General features: G+C 31.4%; 3 protein-coding genes and 1 non-coding gene across 4 annotated transcripts; 1 reads left to right on the forward strand and 3 right to left on the reverse strand.

The window, feature by feature from the left end:
• The first annotated feature begins 2,575 nt into the window (after positions 1–2,575).
• LOC145054301 (cytochrome P450 CYP72A219-like) lies at positions 2,576–7,422 on the forward strand. The gene is made up of 5 exons (XM_079002460.1): positions 2,576–2,920; positions 5,591–5,808; positions 5,912–6,159; positions 6,258–6,633; positions 6,817–7,422. Exons 1-5 carry the CDS (start codon positions 2,650–2,652, stop codon positions 7,240–7,242), a joined length of 1,539 nt encoding a protein of 512 aa, XP_078858586.1. The 5' UTR covers positions 2,576–2,649; the 3' UTR covers positions 7,243–7,422.
• Positions 7,423–7,453: 31 nt separating this feature from the next.
• On the reverse strand, positions 7,454–8,623 carry LOC145054302 (Peptidase S24/S26A/S26B/S26C family protein). The gene is made up of 4 exons (XM_079002461.1): positions 8,398–8,623; positions 8,096–8,320; positions 7,822–7,932; positions 7,454–7,734 (listed from the first exon to the last, which is right to left on the reverse strand). The coding sequence occupies exons 1-4, from the start codon at positions 8,518–8,520 to the stop codon at positions 7,702–7,704; spliced, it is 492 nt and encodes a 163-aa protein (XP_078858587.1). The 5' UTR covers positions 8,521–8,623; the 3' UTR covers positions 7,454–7,701.
• An 11,599-nt stretch (positions 8,624–20,222) lies between these two features.
• LOC145055816 (U6 spliceosomal RNA) lies at positions 20,223–20,325 on the reverse strand. The gene has a single exon (XR_013685368.1). It is a non-coding gene; the product is annotated as a U6 spliceosomal RNA (small nuclear RNA).
• Positions 20,326–23,061: 2,736 nt separating this feature from the next.
• On the reverse strand, positions 23,062–25,859 carry LOC145054304 (solanesyl diphosphate synthase 1, chloroplastic-like). The gene is made up of 6 exons (XM_079002463.1): positions 25,170–25,859; positions 24,990–25,099; positions 24,678–24,805; positions 24,486–24,589; positions 23,864–23,991; positions 23,062–23,770 (listed from the first exon to the last, which is right to left on the reverse strand). The coding sequence occupies exons 1-6, from the start codon at positions 25,432–25,434 to the stop codon at positions 23,222–23,224; spliced, it is 1,284 nt and encodes a 427-aa protein (XP_078858589.1). The 5' UTR covers positions 25,435–25,859; the 3' UTR covers positions 23,062–23,221.
• Between the last annotated feature and the right edge of the window lie 541 nt (positions 25,860–26,400).

The raw sequence follows: 26,400 nt of genomic DNA on the forward strand, positions 1-26,400 counted from the left end.
CTCACTTAGGGTTTGCTAGAGGGAATTTTTCTCAGATGGAGGTTGTTGAGGGAATGAGAAATGAGGTGATAATGATGTTTATATATGGACTAAACCCTAAAAGTTAGGGTTTGAGGTTTCTTCACATATGCCCTGCGTACGCGTTGTACGCTTAGCATACTAAGGTCCACCCTAATATGCCCAACGTACACAACACACACCCAACGTACTAGGCTTTTGGGCAAAATCACCAAAATGCTACTATGGGCCATTCTTGCAAAAAAAAATAATAAAAAAATAAAAAAAGTTCAAGCCTAAGGGTCAAAATGCAATATTCCTTCATTTATAGGGTTAAAATTGAAAATACCTCATTATCAGGATGTTACATAATAACTCTTTGGTTTCATGAAAGAGTAAGAAGCAGTCTACTGTTTCTAGATCCTTTATTGAATCTGAGTATAAAGTCTTCGGCTCTATCACTTGTGAAATAATTCGCATATTTTGTTTGAGTTAGGAATAAAGGTCTTACTCTTGTATCTGTTTTTTGCGATAATGACTTTGTAATTAAATTGGCTCTAAATCCTATTTTTCATGAGCGTACTAAACATTTTGAGATAGATCTTCATTTTGTTGGGGAAAAAAATTTTAAATGGTGTTTTAAAAATGGTTAAGATCAGTTCTTCTGATCAAAATGTCGATATTCTAACTAAATCCTTCAGTTTTAAACAACACGATTTTTAATCAAATAAAATGGGGGCTTGTTGATGTTTTTAAAGGGGAAAAATTAATAGTTTATTTTGTGTTTGGGTAATTTGTGTAAATGTTACGATTCTTGGTTTGCTCTCATTTATGAAATAATTTTGTTCAAAGGGCTTACTTATGCTATTATGGAATTGTTGTAGGTTGCCGCTCGTTTCTTGCAAACTGAAGGCGTGAGGCGTGGATCCTTGTTCGTGGGTTATATCCAAGACCCGGGATATATATTGGTGGGAGTAGTTGTGGATTGCTCATTTGGTCGATATTCTCAACTCTCTCTCTCTCTCTCTCTCTCTCTTAGGGTTTCACAGTAGTTTATCTTCTTCATTATATAATCATTTTGTTCTTGATTGATAATTGAAAATCCTTATAGAATCAATCGAGTGTATAGTTCTGAGAGTAGATTGAGTTTTGTAATGAGATTTGATTCGTAAATATCATGAAGACCTTGTGTTTCTTTGTCCTTAAATGATGTAAGAAACGTTGATGTTTGGAAAATCTGATTTATCAACTTTTAAGAATAACTTTAAAACCATGGTTAATAGTTATTGCGAAGTTAGTATGTGTAATGTCCATGCAACCTTTTTTTTAAATATTTTCTTTCAATAATCACTAACTAAATATAATATAATGTGTGACTAATAACGTCGTTCCTTTTTATTTTTCCTTAAAAGATGACATTTTATTACAATATCATCGTAATTATGGTTAGTCTTTGAAAGATGTATGGTGAAAAATCATTTACCGTAAATATATTTATATAATTGAACTTGAAAATAACTTCATGGCATTTGTATTTGAAAGATGGTATATGTTTATAAACTGCATGAAAACCGTCCGCACTGCACTACATAATATGTTTTAGAACTTTTACGATGCGGTTTATAAAAATATTAAATCGCATATGTAATGCGGTTTGCAGTTTTGACTGTAAACTACACCGTGGACTTCCTAATAGAAATACATAAACTTTAAAAGGATGACCTAAACTTTAAGCAAGATATGTACTATAATCCACTTATAATTAGTGTAATACTTTAATTAAAAAAGAATAAACATATAATTAATATATGTTCTTGAAGATAATAAATAAATAAATAATATAACTTTGTTCATTATATAATGTTGTTAACAAAAGGCCCAAATTCCTAAGCAACCTATATGCTTCGATACATTTCAGCATCTAACAAAAGCTATCAAACCATCTTAAACCACTTTTTTTTTTCCTATTTTTCTAAAAATTAAATAGTTTAGCTATTCTTTCCTCTCGTCTATTCTTGTATATTTCTATTAGGAACTTGAAGTTCTTAAAAACTAAGTTATATAATGTATGTTTTATGTCATGTAAAACATAATCTAAAATTATTGTGGTTGGGTTTTACTATCATGTGAGTGATAACTGTACTTTCATATTATTTATTTTTAATAATATAGTTTTTAAAAATAATAATACAATTTAATTTTCGTCTGTTTGGTATGTTTGGTATAATGTATGTTTTATGACATGAAAGTAAAACATAATATATTCTAAGTTTCTTTGAACTGATAATAATTATATAGTATTAAGTATTACATTAAATCATAATTTGACATTGAAATTAGTGATGTAATGGCTTTTTTAGAAATAAACGAAATTTAGTAGTAAAATAAATGAAAATTGAAATATTGTTGTTTTTACAAAAACAAATGTAAAAGAAATTAAAGGCTTTGAATCTATAAAAAAACATGTTTATATTAAATCAAAGTGGTCCAACTCTTTGTTCGAAACTTGGTTAATTTATTAATGACAAACAAACGGTGGCGTACGTACTCGCATCGTAGCTCCCTTTAAGGATACCCACTTTTTATGCTTATAAATTTGTTACCTCCCAAAAAGAAACACATTAACTAACTTCTACCACCATCACCATCACCATGTTGTTATTGTTGGCGTCAGTGGCAGTGATCGGCGGAGCATGGTGGTTGTGGACGGTGGTCCAGTGGGTCTGGCTGAGACCCAAAGCCATCGAACAATGTTTGAGGAAACAAGGTCTCAATGGCCCGCACTACAGATTGTTGCATGGAGACATGAACCAGATGGCCACCATGGCTCGACAAGCCGCCGTGAATTCCAAACCCATAAGCTTTTCCGACGACTTCCTCCCCATCATTCTTCCATTCCACCACCACATCATCCAAACCTACGGTGAGTGTTTTCTTTTTATTATAGTGTCCTAGTAGGATAGGCTAGTAGCTAGGGTTTTGAATATTAAATTACTTATACTAATGGTGTTGGAATGGTGGAAATCTGGGCGACAATGGCTGGGGAAGGTGGTTAAATTTAATTAACGGATCAAATTAATTTTAGTAAGTTTTGGTGGTTTGAAAATTTTTAAACCGTTATTAAAAGTATGAATTAAATATTAAAATTGTATATGATATTGATGATGACAATGTTGGTGATTCATGCCTCATATTCTATTATAAAAATATATCCCAAACATGGTTTCATCCGCCAAATACCTGCTTTGTACTAATCCGGTTTGTGAGTATACTCGCAAGCATCGTTAGCTCATCTATGATCTGATTAGATTAAAATTACTCGTTGAAATTTTATTACATAAACTCAATCACAATCGATCTAAAAATGATTTTTATTCTTTCATAATTCCAATTTTAACATATAATATCCAAATTTCATGATAAACTACGCAAGACGATAACATAAAGATTAAAAACGGTATCAATAATTTTCATTTTGGTAAGTAGCAATTACATAATAAACTGTTTTTATAACATCACATATAATATTGTAATTTGATTATGAAATCATGTATATTAATAACAAAAATACAAGTATAATAAAAATAAATGTTTTGAGGACAGGTAAATGGTACCGGATATAGGGTTGGGTTTAACCCTAATACTATAACCATAAGAAACCTATAGAAATTTTTAGAAAAGATCTCATTCTTATTCTCATATCCATTTAACCGGCCTAAAACCAATCCCAGAAGTTTTGGTTCGATTTTTCCTATCGGTTGCAGTCATTTTTTACCATCGATATAGGGTATTTTTTCATTATATAATTAAACAAAGTGATATATTATAAACTTCCAAAACTTTAATTATGCTATTTTTTTTATTGTTATCTTAATTTTTTTTATTTTAGTAAAAGATTTTTAATGTGATAAATTAAATTTGTTGGACTAATTAATAATATTATTTATAGTTCAAAACATAAATATATTTAGTATCCACAATGGTTGACCTACATACATTTATTTTTACAATTATCAAAAATATTGTCACTGTTTAACCAAACTCAAATTTTTTGTCTAAATTTATTTATCTGCTTTATCTAAAATGTTTTATAAAGTCATCTAAAAGCATTTTCAATGCTAATTTTTTTTATAACTTATTACTATCTTTTTTAATAAACATTTATTATCATTGGAGTTTTTTATTTATTTGTTTTTTTCTATTGACTATTCAATATATATTTATTTCTTTCTTTTGTCATTTATCATTCTCATATTTTAGTTATATCGCATTTTATCCACTTAAATATATTTTAGTTTAATTATTTTTTTTATTTTTATAATAAATAATTATTTCTATTAAATATTTAATGAAACTTCATTTATAAAATATAAAATTGTAATGATTATATAACTTTTTTCATTTTTTATGAATATTTCGTAATAGTTTTTTTGTATTAATTTTTTCGAAAGGTATTTTGTAAAATATTTTTTTTGAAACAATAATATTTTTTAATAAATTAAAATATGATGTGTGTTTTAAAAAAAACAAATAATTAAATAAAAGGGTTTTATAGAACATTTTAGATAAATATGAGTAAATTAGTTAAATTTAAAAAAAAAAGTTATAGAAAGAGGTTAACCATTAAAGAGGTTATTTAATTAAAAGTTATAGTGTTTAGAATGATGATGCGGTAATAATTTTAAGTTTTAGTATAGTTTAATTATTGAAGATGTTCTAAGTTAATTTTGTCGTTTTTATAAATAAACTCCATATATTTCAATACAACATATTTCAAATAACATCCAGATCTAAATACATAAATATATAAATAAAGATATTATTACACATCATACCCCACATATTTGATTACTAAAAAAAATAGCTTTAAGTATTACTATTTAAAACAAATACTATTAAATGAACGATTCTAAATTTCTAAAGTATAAAAGCAAAACAAACATTTACTAAATAAATGGCTGTTGAGTGTTGACAATAAAGGCAAAATACGTCACTTGGTCCGATGGTAAGTTAATGTTTTTTTTAACGGCGAGCAAATATATTGATTGTTGACTGTTGTTGGTTAATCTGCATTCTCTGTTTATATTCATTAACATTGATTACCTTTATTTTTTTTTATCTCCAAAAATGTCCTTTTCATTCGTGCAATTTATTTCAAATTTCTACTTAACATGCAAAACCGATCCAACCAAACTGTTTTAGGTCGGCTAGTTTTCTTTTCTTTTTTTTTTTTTTTTGTAAAAATGTCATATATGGGTAATTAATTAATATATAATTACTTTATAAATTATTGTCTAATGACATATATATAAATTTAGAAACATGGCATAAAGGCTTGTAAAAAAACTGACCGGTATTTGATAGTATTAAAAACATATACATGCTTTTGGATTATATTCTTGGCAACCCGACCCAATAAGTAAACTTTTTCGATCCATTTAGTTCGTTACTTCTTCAATCAAGTTGACATATTACCATACCAAAATTCTAACCGATCTCTTTGTGTATCCATTGTGATATATTCCGTACTAATCGTGCAATTTTTTTTACCTTGACTTGTAATTACCGGTAAAGAATGATATAAAAACTGCAGGTAAAAATTCATTTGCATGGATGGGTCCAACTGCTAGGATCAACATCATGGATCCTGACCTAATCAAAGAGGTTTTAGTGAACAATAAGGTTTACAAGAAACCAACTCCAAACCCATTGGTAAGGTTCCTCGTTTCAGGAATTACCAGCTATGAGGATCAAAAATGGGACAAACATCGCAAGATTCTAGCACCAGCCCTTACACAAGACAAGTTGAAGGTATGGATTGAATTTTCGATGAATATTTTCATTGAGATATGTAACTAAATAAATCATGAACGTTGGATAATGTAGTTTTAAATCCTTTCATATCATATTATAGCATATGTCATCAGCCATGTACACTAGTTGTTTCGACATATTGGTGACCCAATGGTCAAAGTTGGTTTTTGAGAAAGGTTCATGTGAATTAGATGTACAACCTTATATCGATGATTTTGCAAGTGATGTCATCTCTCGAAACGCGTTTGGGAGTAGCTACGAACAAGGTAGAAGGATATATCGGCTCCAAAAAGAACAAGCCGTGCTCACACGTGAAGTTCTACAGTCAGTATACCTCCCAGGACGAAGGTAAATTAAACACAACTTTCTATATATATTCTCCTTTTTGCTTTTTTTTTCATCACGAATATATTTAATTCTAGTAAAACTTACCATAAAACTTGTAGGTTTTTACCTACCAAAACAAACAAGCGAATGAAGGAAATAGACAATGAGTTGCGATCCATACTGAGCAAGGTCATGGAGCAAAAGGAGCTTGCGATGGTATCGGGGAAAAGTGATGATGATCATGAAGATTTACTATCATTGTTGTTGAAATCAACAGCTAGAGCAAATGGGGATATGGGGATGAGTGTTGATGAGGCGATTGAAGAGTGTAAATCGTTTTATTTCGCTGGTCAAGAGAGTTCTTCAAATCTATTGGTTTGGACCATGATCTTGTTGAGCCAACACCCGACATGGCAAACAAGAGCACGGGAGGACGTTCGCAAAGTTTTCGGACACAATAAACCGAATTACGAAGGGTTGAGTCGCCTCAAAGTTGTAAGTACAATTTAACAAAATACAAACTGTTAATTGTTAAGTGTTAACTGTCAGTCCTAACCACATCCCACATCGACCAGCTAGACACAGTCTCGTCTAGCTCTATATATGTTGGAGACTCAAGTACATAAGATACAAATGAGTACTATTTTTATAGTTTGATAAAACTTTTAAAATTTTCAGGTAACAATGATTTTATACGAGGTTCTTAGGCTATACTCACCCGCAACCATATTCACACGGATTACATATGAAGAGACCAAACTCGGAGACCTAACTGTGCCAGCTGGCGTGCAGTTCTTATTGCCAGTGATATTTGTACATCATGATCGTGAAATTTGGGGAGAAGACGCGAAGGAGTTCAATCCCGAGAGATTTTCAGAGGGAATTGCAAAGGCGACAAAGAACAAGCTTGCTTTCTTCCCATTTAGTTGGGGTCCTCGGATTTGCATCGGGAATAACTTTGCTTTAATGGAAGCTAAGTTGGCTATATCAACAATCCTACAACATTTCTGGTTTGATCTATCGCCTTCATACACTCACTCACCATCGTATGTTGTTACGCTTCAACCCCGACATGGTGCTCACTTGATTCTCCATAAGATATAGCATCTCCCTTGACTGATTGTGCTAGCTATAACTACTGATGTCTTAATTCCAGAATAATTGTGTACTTTTCTCATGGCTTTTGTGTGTAATATGGTTTGTGATTTGGTCATGGTTCATGTAATTGGTGTCGATTTCAGTATTTGTATATACCTAATATCCAAAGTTTCTCGATTATGCAAAGCCTCTATTCTATACAAATTCCAAAGCAACATACCGAAAGTTCACAAAACTTCCATATCTGAAATCAATCGAAACTGATAACAATCAATCCATATCAGAAAAGTTTTGGTTATCTTGTACAAAGTCAGAAAAACTATATGCTAGTATGCTGCTTCAAAATATGGTCATTGTAGGGAATACGTCTTATTGAAATGTTGTTAATATGATACATTAAGAAAACTTATGAAACAAACAAACATCATCAATATGTTGCACTGATTCTTCAAGCTGATTTTCATGTCATAACGATCCAAAACAGTCTACTGGCCAAACCTACAGTCAGCATACACAAGTGCACGATTTAGAGCTAATAATGACCCATTAACTACCAGCAAACCAAACAGTGATGAAATTACTCACTCTACACAAAACTTTGCCCTGAATTAGGCCATAAGGAATTGGACCAAAGTTCCGAGAATCTTTGGATGCATAAATGTTATCACCTTGAATCCATACATGTCCCTTCGGCACCTATAAGTTCATATTACATTCACGACTTAAATTTCGATCTAAGTTCTTGAATTCATCACCAAAATTAAATGATAAGTTCCTAATTGATGCACTGATAAATGTAATAAATTCTAACAAATCTTTGGAAAAACGAGAAACAGATTGTAAGAGTGTTACCACTTACCACTACAGTACGAGATTTTTCGCTGCGGCTAGGATCAACTAAGAACGAAACAACTTCCCCTTCCATGGCCACGATGCGTTTTGTAATAGTTTTTCTAGGGTTTTCAGGTGATTGTATCAACACAACGTCACCCGGACCTACCTTCCCTAGCCTATGCGAAATGTATTCCGATAATATCACGTCGCCGGTCAAGTTCAACGTCGGCAGCATACTTGGGCCATAAACCTGAAACAAAAACTCCACCACCATCACGACGACGTATATACATACACATAGTGTAGAGATGGAAATCAAAGCATTACGAGGGTAGGGGAGAATATGTAAGTATTGGTGACGTGAAGCAAACAGAGGAATTTGGCGAAAATGGCAGCTCGATCGACAGATTCTTTAGCAATGGCTGTCCATTTGCCGAACCATAATTTCATCTCTCTTACGCAACCTGAATTTTTGGGGGTGAAATTAGGTTGATTATCCAACTCAATTCAATTTGGGATAATGTGGTTTACGGCCATTTCTCAATTTTGCCACTGAAGTTTGAAGTATTTCTATATATATCTTCATGTTTCTTTTTAGGGTTGTTATATTGGCTTTGTCCCGTATTACTCCCTTAAGTTTTTTTTTGCGCAATTAGTCCCTCAACTTTCAAATTACCTGTTAATTACGCCATTTTGAACTAGGAAACTGGATAAACCGATTACTTTGCTTACATGTTAATTAGAAAAACAAATAAAAAGAAAATCGAAGGATTCGAAGGCAATTCCACATAATTACCAAGTTAAATGAGACGAGTTGAGTGTAAATGAGAGGAACTTAAATTCAACTGTTAGTCATCGTTTTCATTAGCAATACACCAAAACCTCGAACCAAAACCATGGTTTACAAGTCCTCCACATAACAAAATGAAGTATGAGGAAGAAGAAGTTATGTCAACCTCGAACCCCCATGGGATATTTCCGATAGTGGAACTAAACTTTATGGGGGTGTTTATTCGCCGTCCTTTATCTTACACTAACGGTATGAAATTCACTTTCATAGATCATGATTTTTCTGGTAAGAAACACTCAGAGTATATTGCCTTTTCAAACGTTTCATGCAATAGATTGTAAGAAGTTATATTACATTGAGCCATGTGCTCTCCTTTTGAGTGACCTTATGCCTATCTCGAATGAAATGGAGTATGCATGTTTCATCTTTGATGCATATGGAACTGATGATCAAATGTCCCTTTATGTGGACCATATTGGTGATGGAATAGATTATATGTTTGAGTCAGAAGGAGGAGATGATGATCATGATTCTTTTATTAGTGGTGGGGATGATGACATAGGTACCTTTAGGGATGTAACAGTGGATTTTTAATGAGGAAATAGTTACTATGAATAGGACATGTACTGATGAATTCTTAACTAAATTGTGTGCCCAAGAAGAAGGGGAGCAGGAGGATACCAACTATGATGTAGAAGATGAGGATGAAAGTGAACCCAAAAGTCAAGTTCATGCCATTTCTAATGAGTCAACACATTGGAAGAAACAAAAGCTCATACTTGGTATGAGATTTAAAAATCCAGCTCAAGTAAAAACTATGTTGTGCAACTATGTTATATCTAATAAGTACCAATTATGTTTTTTGAAAAATGATAGGAAAAGGTTGTTGGCACATTTTTGCAAGGGTAAGTGTACCTTCAGATTATGGGCATCATGGATGAGTGATGAAGATAGCTTCCAGATTAAATCTTTGAGCTTAGAACATAATTGTGCTAGGAACTTTAAGTTAGGTTCATTGGTTTCATATTAATGGATAGGAAGTCATTATACTAAACAAATCTTACACAGCCAAAAGACGAGTGTCATAAAATTAAGATTAGAAGTTATTAGGAAGTTTGGTATTCATGTCAGTCTTGGTCAATGCAGGAGGGCTAAGAAATATGCTTTGCAACTAATAGATGGAACTCTTGTGGAACATTATGCAAAGTTATGGTCATATAGAGAAGAGATTAGGAGATCAAATCCAGGTTCAACTGTCAAAATTGATGTCAACAACTTGCCAGATGGGAAGAAGTACTTTAGTAAATTTTATGCAATGGGATGCAGGAGGATAATGGGACTTGATGGATGTTTTCTGAAATGAATTTGTAATGGAGAATTATTATGTGCTATTGGCAGAGATGCAAACAATTAGATTTATCCCATTGCATGGGAGGTAGTATGTGTCGAGAACAAGTAGAATTGGAAGTGGTTTTTGGATAATCTGATTGATGATTTGTAATTGCATTTAGGAAATGGATACAGCTTAATGTCAGATCAACACAAGGTATTTACTAATTTTTTTATTATTTGTATTTATTGAGAGAGCTTAAGATGATTAATCCAGATGCTCATAAGTACCTGATGGACAAAGACCCAAAGATTTGGTCGTTGCCATTTTACCAAAATGGAAGATGTTGTGTTGCGGTAGAGAATGGTATGTGTGACAACTTCAATGCCCTCATAGTAGATGCTAGAAAAAAAAGTCTCTTATCACAATGTTAGAGGAATTAAGACTGTATATGATGGAAAGATTATACAAGTTAAAGTTGAAGGGACAAGCATGGGGAAATCAAGTATGCCCATAAATAAGAGAGCTACTCAATAAACTAAAGGTCTATACGAGAAATTACATTGTACTACCAAGTAACTTAAATTAGTTTGAGGTGAGAGGAATTGGAGATGCATATGAGGTTGATATAGAGAAGTGAACTTGCTCATGTAGGTTATGGCAACTCAATGGATATGGTTGGGTCCATTATGTTGCTAGTGTGGTGTATCTCAATAGGAATGTGGATGATTATGTGGACAAAATGTTTAATAGCACTACCTACATGAAATCATATAAATATAGAATTGTAGGGATGAGTAGGTCTAACATGTGGCCAAAAATTGAATGCACCCCACCATTACCCCCCATGAGTAGAAGGATGCTTGAAAGACCAATTGTTAAAAGGAAAAGGGATGCCATAGAAAATAATGGTATAACACAGACAAAAGAAGAGTAAGAAGTCAACTGATAATAATGGCACCAAGAAGGTTTCCAAAAGTGGAAGGGGGTCAAGTGCAGTATTTGCAAGAAATCAGGTAATAATAAAGCAACTTGTTCAGTTGGAAGACCCCAAAAAGCTTAATGTTAAGAAGAAAAGGAAACAAAATGTTAATGTCAACCAGCAAATGGATGTAATACACTAAAACCAATTTAATTTTTTAGTTGTTTATCATTTATTACATACCAATATTTTTCCATTTTATACATGTTGAAGGAGAACTCCAGGAAGAGATACAAGTCACCTTATTTGAGGTAGAAGAAACTCAAACACAGGAAACACAAGTTCACGTTGAGGTGGATTTACATGACTTGTTTGATGAGGTACTACTTAAAGAGGCATTATAGGAGGTGAAGGTTCAAGCGACAGTAGAGGAAGTGGAGGTTCAAGAGGCAGTAGAGGAGGTCCAAGTTGCAGAGGTCCCAATAGTACCGCACATTTCTAACTTTTTGAAGAGGATGAGAAAAAGAAAGTCAGAGAGAATCTTGAAGTTGAAGTTGGGTAAAAGAGCTGATATTGATGGTGATTCAGGGAATTCATAGGAAAAAGCTCTTAATATAGAGTAACAAAGTGTTTGGTAAGGTAGTCATAGTTGGTTGTCTTTTATGAAACCTGGTTGTATGTTGAGTAAATTACACGAATGGTCCCTATGGTTTAGGGTAATTTGCGCGTTTGGTCTCTGACTTATTTTTTTAACTCGGAAGGTCCATACTGTTTGTTTTTGTTACATGTTTGGTCCCTGTCTTACCTAAAAAAACTATTTTGCCCTTGATTTTCTAAAATATTTAAATAAACACACCCTAACCCTAACCCCCCTCACTTTACCCTACCTATCCTGCAAATTTTTCCTATTTAAATAATAGTTTTTTTTAGATAAGACAGGACCAATCGCGTAACAAAAACAAACAGTAGGGACCAAGCGCGTAACAAAAAACAAACATTAGGGACCTTCTGAGTTAAAAAAATAAGTTATGGACCAAGCACGCAAATTACCCCAAACCATAAGGACCATTCGTGTAATTTACTCTTGTATGTCATTTTAAGAAAGTTTGTTGTCTAATTGGAATGTTCGTAGGAAAGATATTTTATTGTAGGATAATGGTCTTTATCATGTAACAAATTATGTTGCCTAAATTGGAATGTTTTAGTTTATTTCTATGAAATTTGTTTTAATTTACTTCCAATGATTTTATCATGTTAGACACTTGATTCTCTAATTTATTGCACGCATGCATACGAATGGGCAACATGGTACATTAACAATATTTGTGCATGATGTAGATGCACCAAAACAATGTGGTCCGAATTGTTTAACTGAATACTCACTTTCTGCACACTTAAAGTGAACATAGTGATCCACTCCTGTATATTCCATTTACTGATATACACTTTCACAAACAAAATAAGTTTAAATAATACAACACAAGTCATTATAATAAGGTCAATACAACTTTCCAAGTACAATTTTCGTTAACTTATATAGAGGAGTATCTTACAAACTGATTTTTAGGACCAAAACACTACCCAATCACCCACAATTTAACCCACTACCATAATCTAACAAAAGACATGCATATAGGTTGGAATTATACATCAATCGTACAAAAGACATGCATCTTGGTTGGAATTCTTACATCAACCATGCAAAAAGACTTAAAAGTTATGTTATCACTTCCATAACTTCATGACACACCAAACTAACCCTACAAACAAACAGATACAAAGAAACACAGTCTACATCAACCACCTCTTCAACCTTGCAATCCTAACTTCATGTTTAGCCACCAACCTTTCCAGTTGAACAACTTTTTTCTTGTTTTGGCCTCGACAAGCAAACCCTGCAACGAATCCAATTCATATTTCATGCCATACAACTTCTTCTTGTAGTATCCTGGTTGTAGCCAGTCATCTATCCAATGGAAGAATCTACAACTTCTCCTTTCAGCCATCTATCCAAGTCAAAAATCAAAATAATAATCAAACATCTAAAATTGACCTTGAAAATTCAAACATCAAAGAAATTTAACAAATTTCAGCTCAAAACATCACAAATCAAACATCGCAAGTCACCAAACATCATTGATCAAGATTTCTACTAACCTAAACATCGTAAATTAAAATAATACATGACATTTACCAAAATCGAAGTTAGCTGTTATCACATTGTAAAGAAATAAACAAATATTGCTCAGATCGGAGATTACCAGTGAGTTGGAACAGTTCAAAAAGCGGCGTGCAATGTTTTTTTTGCTTTCCACAATGTCCTTTGCAGTGCTTCCAAGTCACAGTAACATTTTTGGAATTCGTCCGTGTTACCAAAGTGTGGAACGACTAAGTTGTAGGAAGAAGACAACGACATTATGCAAGAATGGTTTTGAGAGTTAGGGTTTTTGGGGTTTCAAATACAAGAATAAAGGTGAAGGAAGTGTGCCGATTAAGGGTTTCTATTAATAACCCTTGATGTCGTGTCTTACACGAGGGATGATGCTTCCAGGTCAACCTTGCCATCGAAGCGTCGGAATCGGCTGAACCTTTAAAATTAAGGATAAATGTGTAATTAACAGGTAATTTGAAAGTTGAGGGATTAATTGCACACACACACACAAAAATACTGGAGTGGCCAATTTGAGACAAAGCCAAAACTTCGTTGTGCTACAATGTCAATTTATCTGTTATATTTTGATTTTTTTTTCTTTTTAGATCTATTTTTTTTTTTGAAAATGACCTACTTTTATCCATTACTTGTTACTTCAGACCCTAACACATCACCAACAGGTCAATTGAGTTTTTTTTTCATAAAAAACCCTGCATTTTGTATTTTTTCTGGATTAGACCTAAAATGTTTTTTTTTTCCAAAATAAACAAATTTTAACATATTCCTTGTTATTTCATGAAATATATATATATATATATATATATATATATATATATATATATATCTATATATATATATATATATATATATATATATATATATCTCCCTATTCTAATAAAAGAATAGTTTTATTCTCCTTTTGACATGTGTCACCATATTAGACCTCATAATTAATGCATATTTTTTTTTTTGCCATGTTACTGTATTATGTTTTCTAATTAATACATGTCATTTGTCAACCTATTCATTCTCCATTTTAAATTTCAAAATTTAAATTTTACACTCTAATTACATTAAATTATTAACATCAGAATAAAAAAGATAAATAAAATTAATACAAATTATAAAGTGATATAATTTTAAATATTTATTTAAATCAATAATTGTAATTTTATATAACTAAAAAATCTCTTAATAATTTATTTAAAATAAGTGATTAATAATTTAAAGTTTTTAATATTAAAGTTTAATTAATTTTGTTATCGTGATTCTCACGGGTTATATATATATATATATATATATATATATATATATATATATATATATATATATATATATATATATATATATATATATATATATGCGCTTAGCCTATTCCTTGTTATTCATATCAGTTTATTCTTTTGTTTAGAAATAATCTCAATACAAAAATCCATGTTACAAAGAAACTCAAAATATTTTAATTGACATGCTTGTTCAACTAAAAACATTTGACAAAGTGCAAAATTTAGTGAACTTAATAATAAACAAATTCAATAAGATGTTAAAAAAACTAAGGAATCAAATTATGAGTAACATTTTCTTTAGTATGTGGCCCCGTCAAAATTAATCTCTTACCGTCAGTCCGTCACATGTTCTTTTTTCTCACCTCAGACATATTATACTTTCAAATTATTAAAAATAATGAAGAAACGGATGTTACATATTATCTCCAAGATGAATTCACCTTCCTTCGTCCGTTTTTTTTTTGTCGGCAATGATGTAATCTTCATTATGGTCACAGGAGAAAACTTTGTCTCTTGAATGGTTCAAGATAACTTGTTGCCGGCGTTTTGAGAAATTGATTTCAATGGTCTGATTCATTGTTAATCGACAATCGTTGTGGTCGTTGGAGTAAACATATGCAATATATGAACTGTATATGTAAAACTCACATATAAAATCCGTAGTTGTGTAAAATCTAAATAGTCTAAATAAGTAAACATATGAAATATGTATTTGTTGAGTAAAAAATATATAGTGTAATATATTTAAGAGAAATTAAATAGTGACATGTGTAATATTTAATCCGTAGTTGTTCCTACATATCCTTTTACCTAATGAAATGGTGACATGTGTAATATTTAATGTTTATTTAATGAGATTTTAAGATACTAATATGACACATGTCATCATTTAAATGGGTAGAAAAATTGGTAGGATCAAAAGATGAAGGATATTTAATTTATATATTTAATACTAGTTTATAACCCGTGGGAACCACGGTTACAAAATTAATTAAATTTTTATAGTAAAAACTAAAAAATTTTAATTAATTATTTTAAATAAATTATTAATTAAGAGATTTTTTAGATATAAATTTTAACTATTGATTAAAATAAATATGTGAAATTATATTTTATAGTTTGTATTAATTTTATTTTAATTTTTATTCTAATGTTATTAATTTAATGTAATTAGAGTGAAAAATTTAAATTTTGAAATTTGAAATAAAGTTAACAAATGGCATGCATTAATTAGGAAACATAATAATGTAACACATGACAAAAGGAGAATAAAATATATATTAATTACAATGCCTAATAGAATGACACATGTCAAAAGGAGAATAAAACTATTCTTTTATTAGAATAGAGATGTGTTGGTTGTGTAAAAATCTAACTATCTAAATGTATGTGTGTAAACTGTAAAGGAAGTAGCAGCGTGAAGGAATATGGATTAAATTTGAGGCATCTCACTGGTGAAAAAGAATTAGAAGACAAAGTGAATGTATAAAAGGGAGCATTATCAAGTGCTTAGAAGAATAAACCCAACCCTCCTTTCGGTCGCTGAAATCTTATCATTAATTTTGTTCAATTATTGACATTTTAAAACTAACTAACTTATTTTAATGTTTGAGAAATATTTTAAGAAGTCATTCATCTAATTTCCATCATTAAACTCATTTAAGATGTAACATATGCTTTAGACTTAGAGTTTTAAAATTTGTTATTAATTTTTTGAGATACATCCAATATCACTTACTAAAATCATTACAAGCAAATTGAGCTAAGCCAATCCATCATTTGACAAAATTAACCCGAATCATTCTAGAACATCATTCTATGAAAATCAAATGAAACTCCATTTAGTAAAAAAAAAACACCTAACATAAATTAAAGTATCTCACGTTTCATTATTAAATTTGTCAAATGAAATGTATTTTGTTTGATTATTGACCATTTTATAATTACCTAATTTACTTTAATTTTTGAGAAATATTTTAAAAAAGTCACTCATCTAATTTCCATTTTTAAACACATATTATATTTATAAAATAAAAAAAATATACATTTAATGAAATAACAAGGAATAGGTTAAAGTTGGGTTTATTTTGAAAAAAATAAAATAAAACGTTTTAGGTCTAAAACGAAAAAAATACAAAATATAAGGTCATTTCTGAAGAAAAAAAACTTAGTTGATCTGTTGGTGACCTGCTAGATCGCTAGGATCTGAAGTAATAAGTGACGGATAAAAATAAGATCTTTTTCGAAAAAGATTAAAAATTTTAAGTTTAAAGAAAAATCAAAATATAATGCCTTTTATGGAAACATTTTTTTTTTCTTCAAAGCGTTGCCCATTTAAAGATGAACTAATCGGAGAAAAGAAATGAGAAGATTATATCATAAAGTTATCAAATTTGCAACTCTTATTACCTAATTATGAACACATATTTGTTAATTTGCTAAATTACTTTTTCTAACGTTTATCTTGCAAGAAAGGTACGTTAATTCGTGAAATTATTTTTTGTAACATAATGTTTTTTTTTATTTTCTGTAAAAATTACATAAATATTACAAAAAAGAAGATAGATTATTTCACAAAAACAAATGTATTTGCATAATAATTGTTGAAGATACCTTAGACCATCTGCATTCTTGCATATGGCTTTCAACTTGCCACATATTTTAAGATACTCCAGCCTATTTCATTTTCTTGGAAGCATAAGCGAACTTGTAAGTAGGGGTGTCAAAAAAACCTGAACCCGATGAACCCGACCCAACCCGAACCCGAATAAGGTAATTAGGGTCGGGTTTAATAGGGTTAGAACTCTTAATCGGGTTAACCCGACTAACCCGAATTATTATTAGGGTCGGGTTTAGGGTTGATTTTTTCAAAACAATTCGGGTTTCGGGTCAACCCGAATAACCCGATTAAGAATTTATTACCAAATTTTTTTTTACTGCGTTGAATGACATGAGTTCAAGATCCTATGAGATTTTACAACTAATACATATTTCTTATTTAAACAAACCAGATAGTAAAATTACTATGTATAGAGATGTATAAAATGACATAACTTTCCTCTCTTCTTAATGCAATATGGTTGTGTTGTAACAGTTTTACGAATTTTATTTACGGTTTACGGTAAAAGAAACTCCAAAAATTCATATCGTATACCAACTTTACAATTTAAGTCCCTATACATGTGGATTATGTATTAAAATAACACAACATAAATTCATCTTACATTTCAACCTCAATCCGACTAACCCGATTAACCCGACCCTACAAAACCAAAACCCGATTAACCCGAACCCGACTAAATCGTATCTTATTAGGTTCGGGTTTTGGGTGAATATTTTTTCTAAAAAAACCCGACTAACCTGACCCGTTTAACACGAAATCCGATTGGATTAACCCGATTAACAGCCCTACTTGTAAGGAAGAGTCCTAAATCATACCAGTAATGTGAAAATGAACTTAATTAAAGTACACTTCGTGGATCTCATGGGCACTAAAAGCCATCGAAGAAAATATTTATTGACTTTCTTAGATGGAGATTCGGTTCTTAATTTAGTAAGATAATCGACTAGCCACATCCCACAGACATGTTAGCACCTATTCTTTTGGCACCAATATCGCACACCTTATTGACCTTTATCCAAGATGACACTCGGACTTGGTACTTAGGAGCTCTTACATTTTGTGAAGATCTTTCAAAGAAAAACAAAAATGATCCAAGTTGTTTTGGAGTGTGGCATATATCTCGTCATGAATGGGAACGTTTTAATGCACGATAAGAGCATCCACACAGGTGCAATATCTAACTCCTTGCAAATGGTGGTCCACTTATCATATTCATCAATTTTAGAAAGAGAAAATAACGACACAATATTAGATTGATTTTTAAACATTGAAAAAAGACGAAGTTAGTGGTTGATGGGCCCACAAATCATATTGCAAGCCTTTCACAGTTTGCAAAAAATGAGCTTACATGGAAAATTAATATATCGATGTGGCAAGTTGAAAGCCATCTGCAAGAACCGATGCAGATGGTCTAAGGTATCTTCAACAATTATTATGCAAATACATTTGTTTTTGTGAAATAATCTATCTTCTTTTTTGTAATATTTATGTAATTTTTACATAAATGATATAATGCACTATCTTATGGTATAGGGATGAATAGAGTATCAAAATTTCTGATCCAAACAGGAACTGTTTATATTAATATCCAATGGTACTATGTATTCTAAAATTATGAAATTCAAGATTCAATATTTTTACTAATACCGAAAATCAGTACCATTTTCGGTACCCGTACCAGTAATGTTAGTTCAGTTCGGTGCTTGGTATCGAATTTCCATCCAATTTGTTATTTGTGAATCTTGGGTTGTTACGTCTCATATTCATCCCTATCTTACGGTCTATGTTGCACACCCACTACAAGAAAAGGTATGTATAAGTATAGTTTTGTTTGAGTCAATTTTTGACTAAAATCGAAACCGAATTAAAAAGTTTGAGTTTTAACTTTTTAGCGGCTTTTCATTCATTTTGTTGTTGTTGTTGTTGTTGTTATTATTATTATTATTATAATTTGAGGTCTGTCTCTTTATTATGGGGATAATTTTTTACAAAAATTCGGTAATTTTATTGAAAAATAACACAAGATGACGTAAAAAAGATAAGCATATATTAATTAATTAAACTTATACATAAAATAATGATTTAGGCACTTCAGTTTAAATTGGTGTTTTTCGGTTTTTATATGGGATAATGACTTAGGAGGGTAATAAGGTTTACAGTTTGTCCGTATTAGGTCACTAAGGTTTTTTTTGTGCGTATTAGACCAATATGGTTGTTATTACTGTTTAGAAATAGCCCTTTACCGGTTTTAACCAGTAAAAATGACTATTTTTAAACGGTAATAACAACCATATTGGTCTAATACGCACAAAAAAAAAACCTTAGTGACCTAATACGGACAAACTGGAAACCTTATTACCCTCCTAAGTCATTAACCCTAATTATTTATAAAACATGCTTACTAATCAATGTGGCTGATTTGTTTGACTGAAAATAGTCGCTTCCATTTAAACTTATCTCACAACCCTTCCAAAACTTCTAAGTCCAAAAACTCATATGATTGATGATCTTCATTACATAAATATGCAACATTTTATCAATAACTTCTTTTTTGTCATTTAAATGTTTACATGAACACATCCATGTGTATAAAAACAATCTCACTTTGATACCTCCCATCAATGTCTACATTTGATAACGAATGGAAATGCAAAACCAACGCATATGATGTCTATTATCAATTATTTTATAAAAAGCAAAGGCACAACATGAACTAAGAAACTGAAGTTTCAAAATGAATAAAAAAATCAGCACATAAACAAACACATACATACTATATACAACACATAAACAAAAGTTTATAAAGCATGAAACTTAATGACAGGAAAAGTAAAAAACTTAAAAGAGACTTTATAGAAAAAAAAGATCACCCTTACTTGCCACAAATGGTTAAAGACATCAACAAGAAGATTAATCTGACCATAGAATCCATATGTTGTTTGATCATGACTTCAGTAGATGAACTACTGAAACGTAAGAATTGCAATTGAACTCTATTAGCATTTGAAAAGGGAATTAGGGTTCCAGAGAAGGCGACGAAGGGTTAAATTTTTTTTTGGACCATTTCTCGATTTGTGTGTGTCATCCTTGCGCAGGGGCCATGCTAATATTCTCTGTATCGTTCCAATTTTATCGGATGTCCCCAAAGGGACGACTATAGATGAAGAGTTTCGTCATATAGAGGAGTAGCATGTTATATGGGACGACGCGAGTTATAAACGAAGTAGTTTACTGTTGATGGTCATATATTCTCAATGTCTTTAAAATTAGGGTTAATGACTTAGGAGGGTAATAAGGTTTCCAGTTTGTCCGTATTAGGTCACTAAGGTTTTTTTTGTGCGTATTAGACCAATATGGTTGTTATTACCGTTTAGAAACAATCCTTTTTACCGGTTAAAACCGGTAAAATGACTATTTCTAAACGGTAATAGCAACCATATTGGTCTAATACGCACAAAAAAAACCTTAGTGGCCTAATACGGACAAACTGGAAACCTTATTACCCTCCTAAGTCATTATCCCTTTTTATATATAGAAGAAAGTGAACTACATATTTGGTCTTTTGAAAAGCCAAAAACAATAAAAACCAAAATGTCTTTTTGCTAAAAGGCTTTGGTTTCACTTTCTTTACACTTCGAAGGAAAAGTATATAAAAAGAAAGAAAAATATGAAGCATACGGTACAAAAAAGTGTAACAAGATTTAACTATTAAGAGCATCTCCAAATAGTAAACAAAAGAACTTCTCATAAACTTTCTCTAATGATCCACTTTTTAAAATGATTTTTTAATCAATTATTTTGTCATTTATCTATCTTAAAAGTTGTATTAATCCTCCCACTTTTTCTATATCATTTATGGATTTTAAAACATGTCATATTTTGGGAAAAAAAATTATTCGACATTAAAATTAATTTTAATATATTACAATGTCCAGATCAATCTTGTGGAATTAAATATCTTGAAAGGTCCAGGACAAACAAGAAAAAAAAGGCCCTTATCATTATTATAAGTTGTTACTTTTAAATAAAAATATATAATTAAAAAAGTTGGGCTCTGTGCGGCTGCACACTTCCCTTCTATTTGAGCTCAATGATCCTTAACGTTACTGCATATTCATATTTAAATAGTATAATTTTAAATATATTTTTAAAATTATCAATTTCTTATATGTAGAATAATATTATTTATTCCAGCATCCTTTACATAGTCATCAGATAATCCACTATTTGGGCCGTAAACGAATCTAACATTCGGTGAATCCTTCGTGACCGTTCAGTGGGAATTTCATTTATTTAATAAATGAATGAACATGAACACAAATTCTCGTTTGTTCAATTAAACGAACGGACATAAAAAATGGTCTCGTTCGTTTATTTATGTTCGTGAATGTTTTTTTATGTTGTTCGTTTACATTCGTTTGTTTAAGTTTATTTATGTTCAACTATTTTTTATTACATTAATATATTATATATTCGTCTATGTTCAGCTGTGTTTATTTATCTTTGTTCGTTTAATATGTTCATGAAATATATGAACGAACATTAATAATGTAATTTGTTAAATGAACGAACATGAACAACAAAACTCGTTCGTTTATCTGTATGTTCGTTCGTTTGTTCGGCTCGTTTACAACCCTACCCACTATGGATCCTAAATTTCATGAGTATCTCATAATGTCTTTTTGTAAACTAACTATACGATTAGAGGGAGTGGTGGTGCATGCTAAGACATGCCACATAAGCTTAGCATAATGCTGAAGAGTGGCATATGCTATTTGATTTTGAAAAAAAAATCATTAAATAGCCAATAGAAGTCTCTCATTTCTTTCTCTTCTCTTTCCCCTCTCTATCTCTCTCCTTTTGCTAACCTACAAGCACCTCCTCATTAGCACATCCCGTTAGCACATGCTAGAGGGTGGTGTTTTGCTCATGCTAAGCCATTAGCGAGTGTGCTTAGCCCCCTCACTCCCTATAGCCTAAGGATTTTCATAGGAATCCGTCTGGACATCTATGGCCTATCGGCTATGACTCTATGCACTTTTGGATTGTTAATTGGCCCATATGACTTTTCTTGTTGATTCAAATATTTCAGGACAACATTTTAAGTTCAACTCCTACCATTATGGGCTTCTTTAAAAGCAAATTGAAATTTTGCCCATCTTTAAGAGCAAATTGCAAAATTTAGCCCTTTATTATATCGTTGGTTTTGACTTTTGAATATTGTTAAAATACGAAATTTATAGTTTTCTATTCATGTGGACTAGTTTCTATTTGGTCCTTATCGCGTCTAATTGAGCAATAAAATTATATAAAATGACTATTTTGTCTCTCATGAATTCAAATACAACATTATAAGCCGTAAACTTTTGATTTCTTCTAGAATCCTCTCTAATAAATGAAGGTTTCTTTTGCCACTTGTCAAATTCTTTAAAAGTATTGTCACATGTAATTTTGTGGGAGTTTTAGAATTATTATTTTCCACTTGTCAATTTTTTGAGAATTTCCATTTTTTAAAATAAAATTTCATATAATAAAAGAGAATCATTCTATTAATTTGATAATAAAGTCTCATAAATGTTCTAAATAAGATTTAATTTTTTTTATAGATGTTTCAAAAGATTACATTATGATATATAAAAGTATTATTTTGTAAAATATTTAATATTTAAATATTGATATTAAATTTTTATTTTTAATAAACCCGTGTAATACATGGGTCTCACAACTAGTAAATTATAAATTTTGTCTCTTTGCTATAGTTATATGATCCAAAAACGATTTTTGTGGTTTCATTATGATTTCTTCTGGAGTAAATTAGAAACGTTGTGTTTTAGATGAACTTGAATCTAACTTGGAAGGAACAACATTAGTTCTATAAAACCAAGAAAGCGAGGAACAAGAACTTAGAATTATGATCATCTTAAAAAGAATATAATAATCAGTATACAACAACACTCATGAATCTTTATTTCCTTTCTTCCACTTATATGAATTTCCTATAATTTCATAACCTTATACATCTTCAAATATCAAATATCAAATATATTTTCAGTCAATCCGCTCAAGATTAAACTTAACCATCCCCTCAAGAGCCATCCGAAACGCACTCTGAGGAAGACACTGAAGACACTGAATTGCCACGTCAGCTTTATGCTTAGCTAAAGTCCTTGCCCTTTCAATCCCACCACTATTCATCACAAGTTCAATAGCTTCACCAAGAGACCCCGTTTCACAAAACTCTGACTCAATAATATCCCTCAGCCTTGACTCTTTTTCAAGAGCAAAAATCACGGGTGCAGTAAGATTTCCTTTCGCCAGGTCACTGCCAGCTGGCTTACCCAATTGCTCTGCTGACTGTGTGAAATCCAATATGTCATCGACAACCTGGAAGGATAGGCCAAGATTCTTCCCATATTGATACATCTGTTCGCTGACATCATTGGCTACACCACTAAAAATGGCTGCTCCTTTTGTGCTAGCAGCGATTAATGATGCGGTTTTATAGTAGCTTTTGATTAAATATTCATCCAGTTTAACATCACAATCGAATAAACTTGATGCCTGTTTTATTTCACCACTTGCAAAATCTTTAATAACCTGTGTTTATAATAATAGTTCTCAAGATTTTAGCTTCTTCCCTTTTTGTTTCTTGATGTTTTCAAGTGTTGAAATTGAAATTAGATTATATACCTGGCTAATAAGTTTTATGACCTCGAGATTTTCAAGATTAGCAAGATACCATGATGACTGGGCAAACATGAAATCGCCAGCTAGGACTGCCACTCGTGTACCATATATCTGATGAACGGTTTCTTTACCTACGTACAGAATGAAAAATGATAAAAAAAAATGAGGAAATAGAAGGGAATGATGAATGAGGGCATTTCCCTGACTTTCTCTATTAAATCGTTCTTTCTACATTAAGTAAAAGAGATACACCATCTACTCTTTTTTGGACGAATAAACCGTTTGTATCTACGTAAATGACCATTTTACCCTTCTATTTAGAAATGATGTTGAATAACAAATTATTGTTTATGTAAGAATTGTTATAGAGGTGAAATTAAAGAAATCACTATTTATTTTATATAACAAATGTGATTATATTTAATCAAAGCATGATTGGTAACTTAAAATCAACACAAAATTTAATCATCATATCAAAATAGTTTGAGCACCGATGTTCCACTTCGGTTTGTATCAAGTTAAGTAAGAAACAAAAATATGTATATATCTGAATGGATTAAGTCATGTCCCCATTAAGTCCATTAAGTAAAAATAAAAATAAAAAAAAAAGAGTACAAGTTTGTACCTCTTCTCATGTCGCTTTCATCCAACACATCATCATGTATCAAGCTTGCAGTATGAATCATTTCAATGATCTCAGCCAAACGCCTATGTTCTCTTGTGAGTTCACTAAGTCACAAAAACAAACTCGTTACATTATATAAAATCATTCAGGAATGAAAAGAAAAAGATTTAAAAATAAAATAAAAATACTCACTCTAAACCTGCAAGTGCTAATGTGGCTCTTGACACTAAGAAAACCAAGGCTGGTCTCATTCTCTTTCCACCCGCACTAAAAATCTGCTCAGCTGCAGACATTAAAACCGGGTTTTCTGCACCAACAATCTACCACACAAAAAAATATCAAGAATCATCAAAATTAACCACTTAATAAAAGTAAAAAGGAAACTCTAATTCAAATTCATGATCACAATCTTCAATCTTGAAGTACATTAAGCTAGGAAACTTGACTCGAAAGTGTGTAGAACATTGATAACACAAATCTTGTAAAAGACAAAGAAATACTTACAGATTGTAGATTCTTGTTCAATGTTAGAAGGTCATCAGAAACAGCTTCAAACAAATCGGTTGTGGATTCTTTCTTCCCATTTAAAACTGGTGGAGGACCTGGTACATCACCTATTGATAAACATTATGTTATGTTAGAATTTAGATCACCAAAATGAATCAAATTGTAATGAATTGATACCATTTAGTAAAGTCCCAGGAGCTTCAGTTGAAAACACTCGACACTTTGCGATGTTATTATCACGGCGGCAACATATCAATTTCCGGCCACCGCCACCGCCACCGCCACCGCCAAAGTAGCCCCTATTCACAGTCCTAATCACCGCTCGCGCGTAATTTCTTGAAGGAAACCGGTCGAATGAAGAACTGAAAGAACACCCACAAGGAACGGAATCAACAAACGCAGTTCGACCAAACTCAAGTTTATGGCATGTCGCCGGCATCATCTTCCTAAATATCCCCAAGATTATATTTTTCTTCAATGAAATCGAAAACCCAACTAGGATATTATGCTAATTCCAGTATAAGCAAACACCCGCCAAGCAAAAAGCCATAATATCGAAGAACAATGCGAAATGAGAGAGAAAGGAAGACGCAAGTTGGAACTTGGACCCAAGAGAAAGGTTAGAGGCTTACAGAACTGTAATCTTGAATAGATATAGTAGATTTTCAGTGGATCCGAAAAGTCCACATATGCTAAACAACGAAGTTGGTTTTTAAATTTCCTTTTGCTTTAATTGGAAGGTACAAAACAGCAGAGGGTTATTAACAGCGATTAAGGTAGTGGTGTATATATATCGGTTTCTTGATTTGACCAAAGGGTCGTATGAATGAAGAGGTATTGGGAGGAGAGGGGGAGAAAAGGGCACCTTATCTACGACTTCAATTTGTGTGTGTGGCATTGCAGTTGGTGGCCAATTCAGAAACGTTCATCAGTTGTGTGATCTTGGAGAAATGCCTTATTTTTCTAATTCTCCATTTTTCTTTTATAATTAAAAATTAATATCTAGAAGAAATTTAATTTCAATTTATATATACTTCATAAATTATTCCATCAATAGGATTTGGAATCATATGAACGTTATAAACATATATATGCATTGTTTTTAAAATTATTATTTTCATTACAACTATATGTAGCCATAGGTCTTCGGTTAAACCGTGAAAAAGAAAACAATTAAAACCTTTTTTTTTTATAAAAGCTCAACAAAATATGCGGGTGGTGTTTGATACAACACGTTGGTCAGTTGATACAAATGAAATCAATGTTAATATTTCCAAAATAAGTATTACTTCTAGATGGTTAAATCGCAAATGTATCAATATTTATTAGATCACGTACAATAGCCTTTATCTTATTAAATTTTGGTTTATCTGTAAAGAGAATACACATTTTAACCATCTAACATAAC

This window comes from Lactuca serriola, chromosome 5, assembly GCF_051521515.1.
Source record: "Lactuca serriola cultivar US96UC23 chromosome 5, Lser_US96UC23_V15, whole genome shotgun sequence".
NCBI classification, from domain to species: Eukaryota; Viridiplantae; Streptophyta; class Magnoliopsida; order Asterales; family Asteraceae; genus Lactuca; species Lactuca serriola.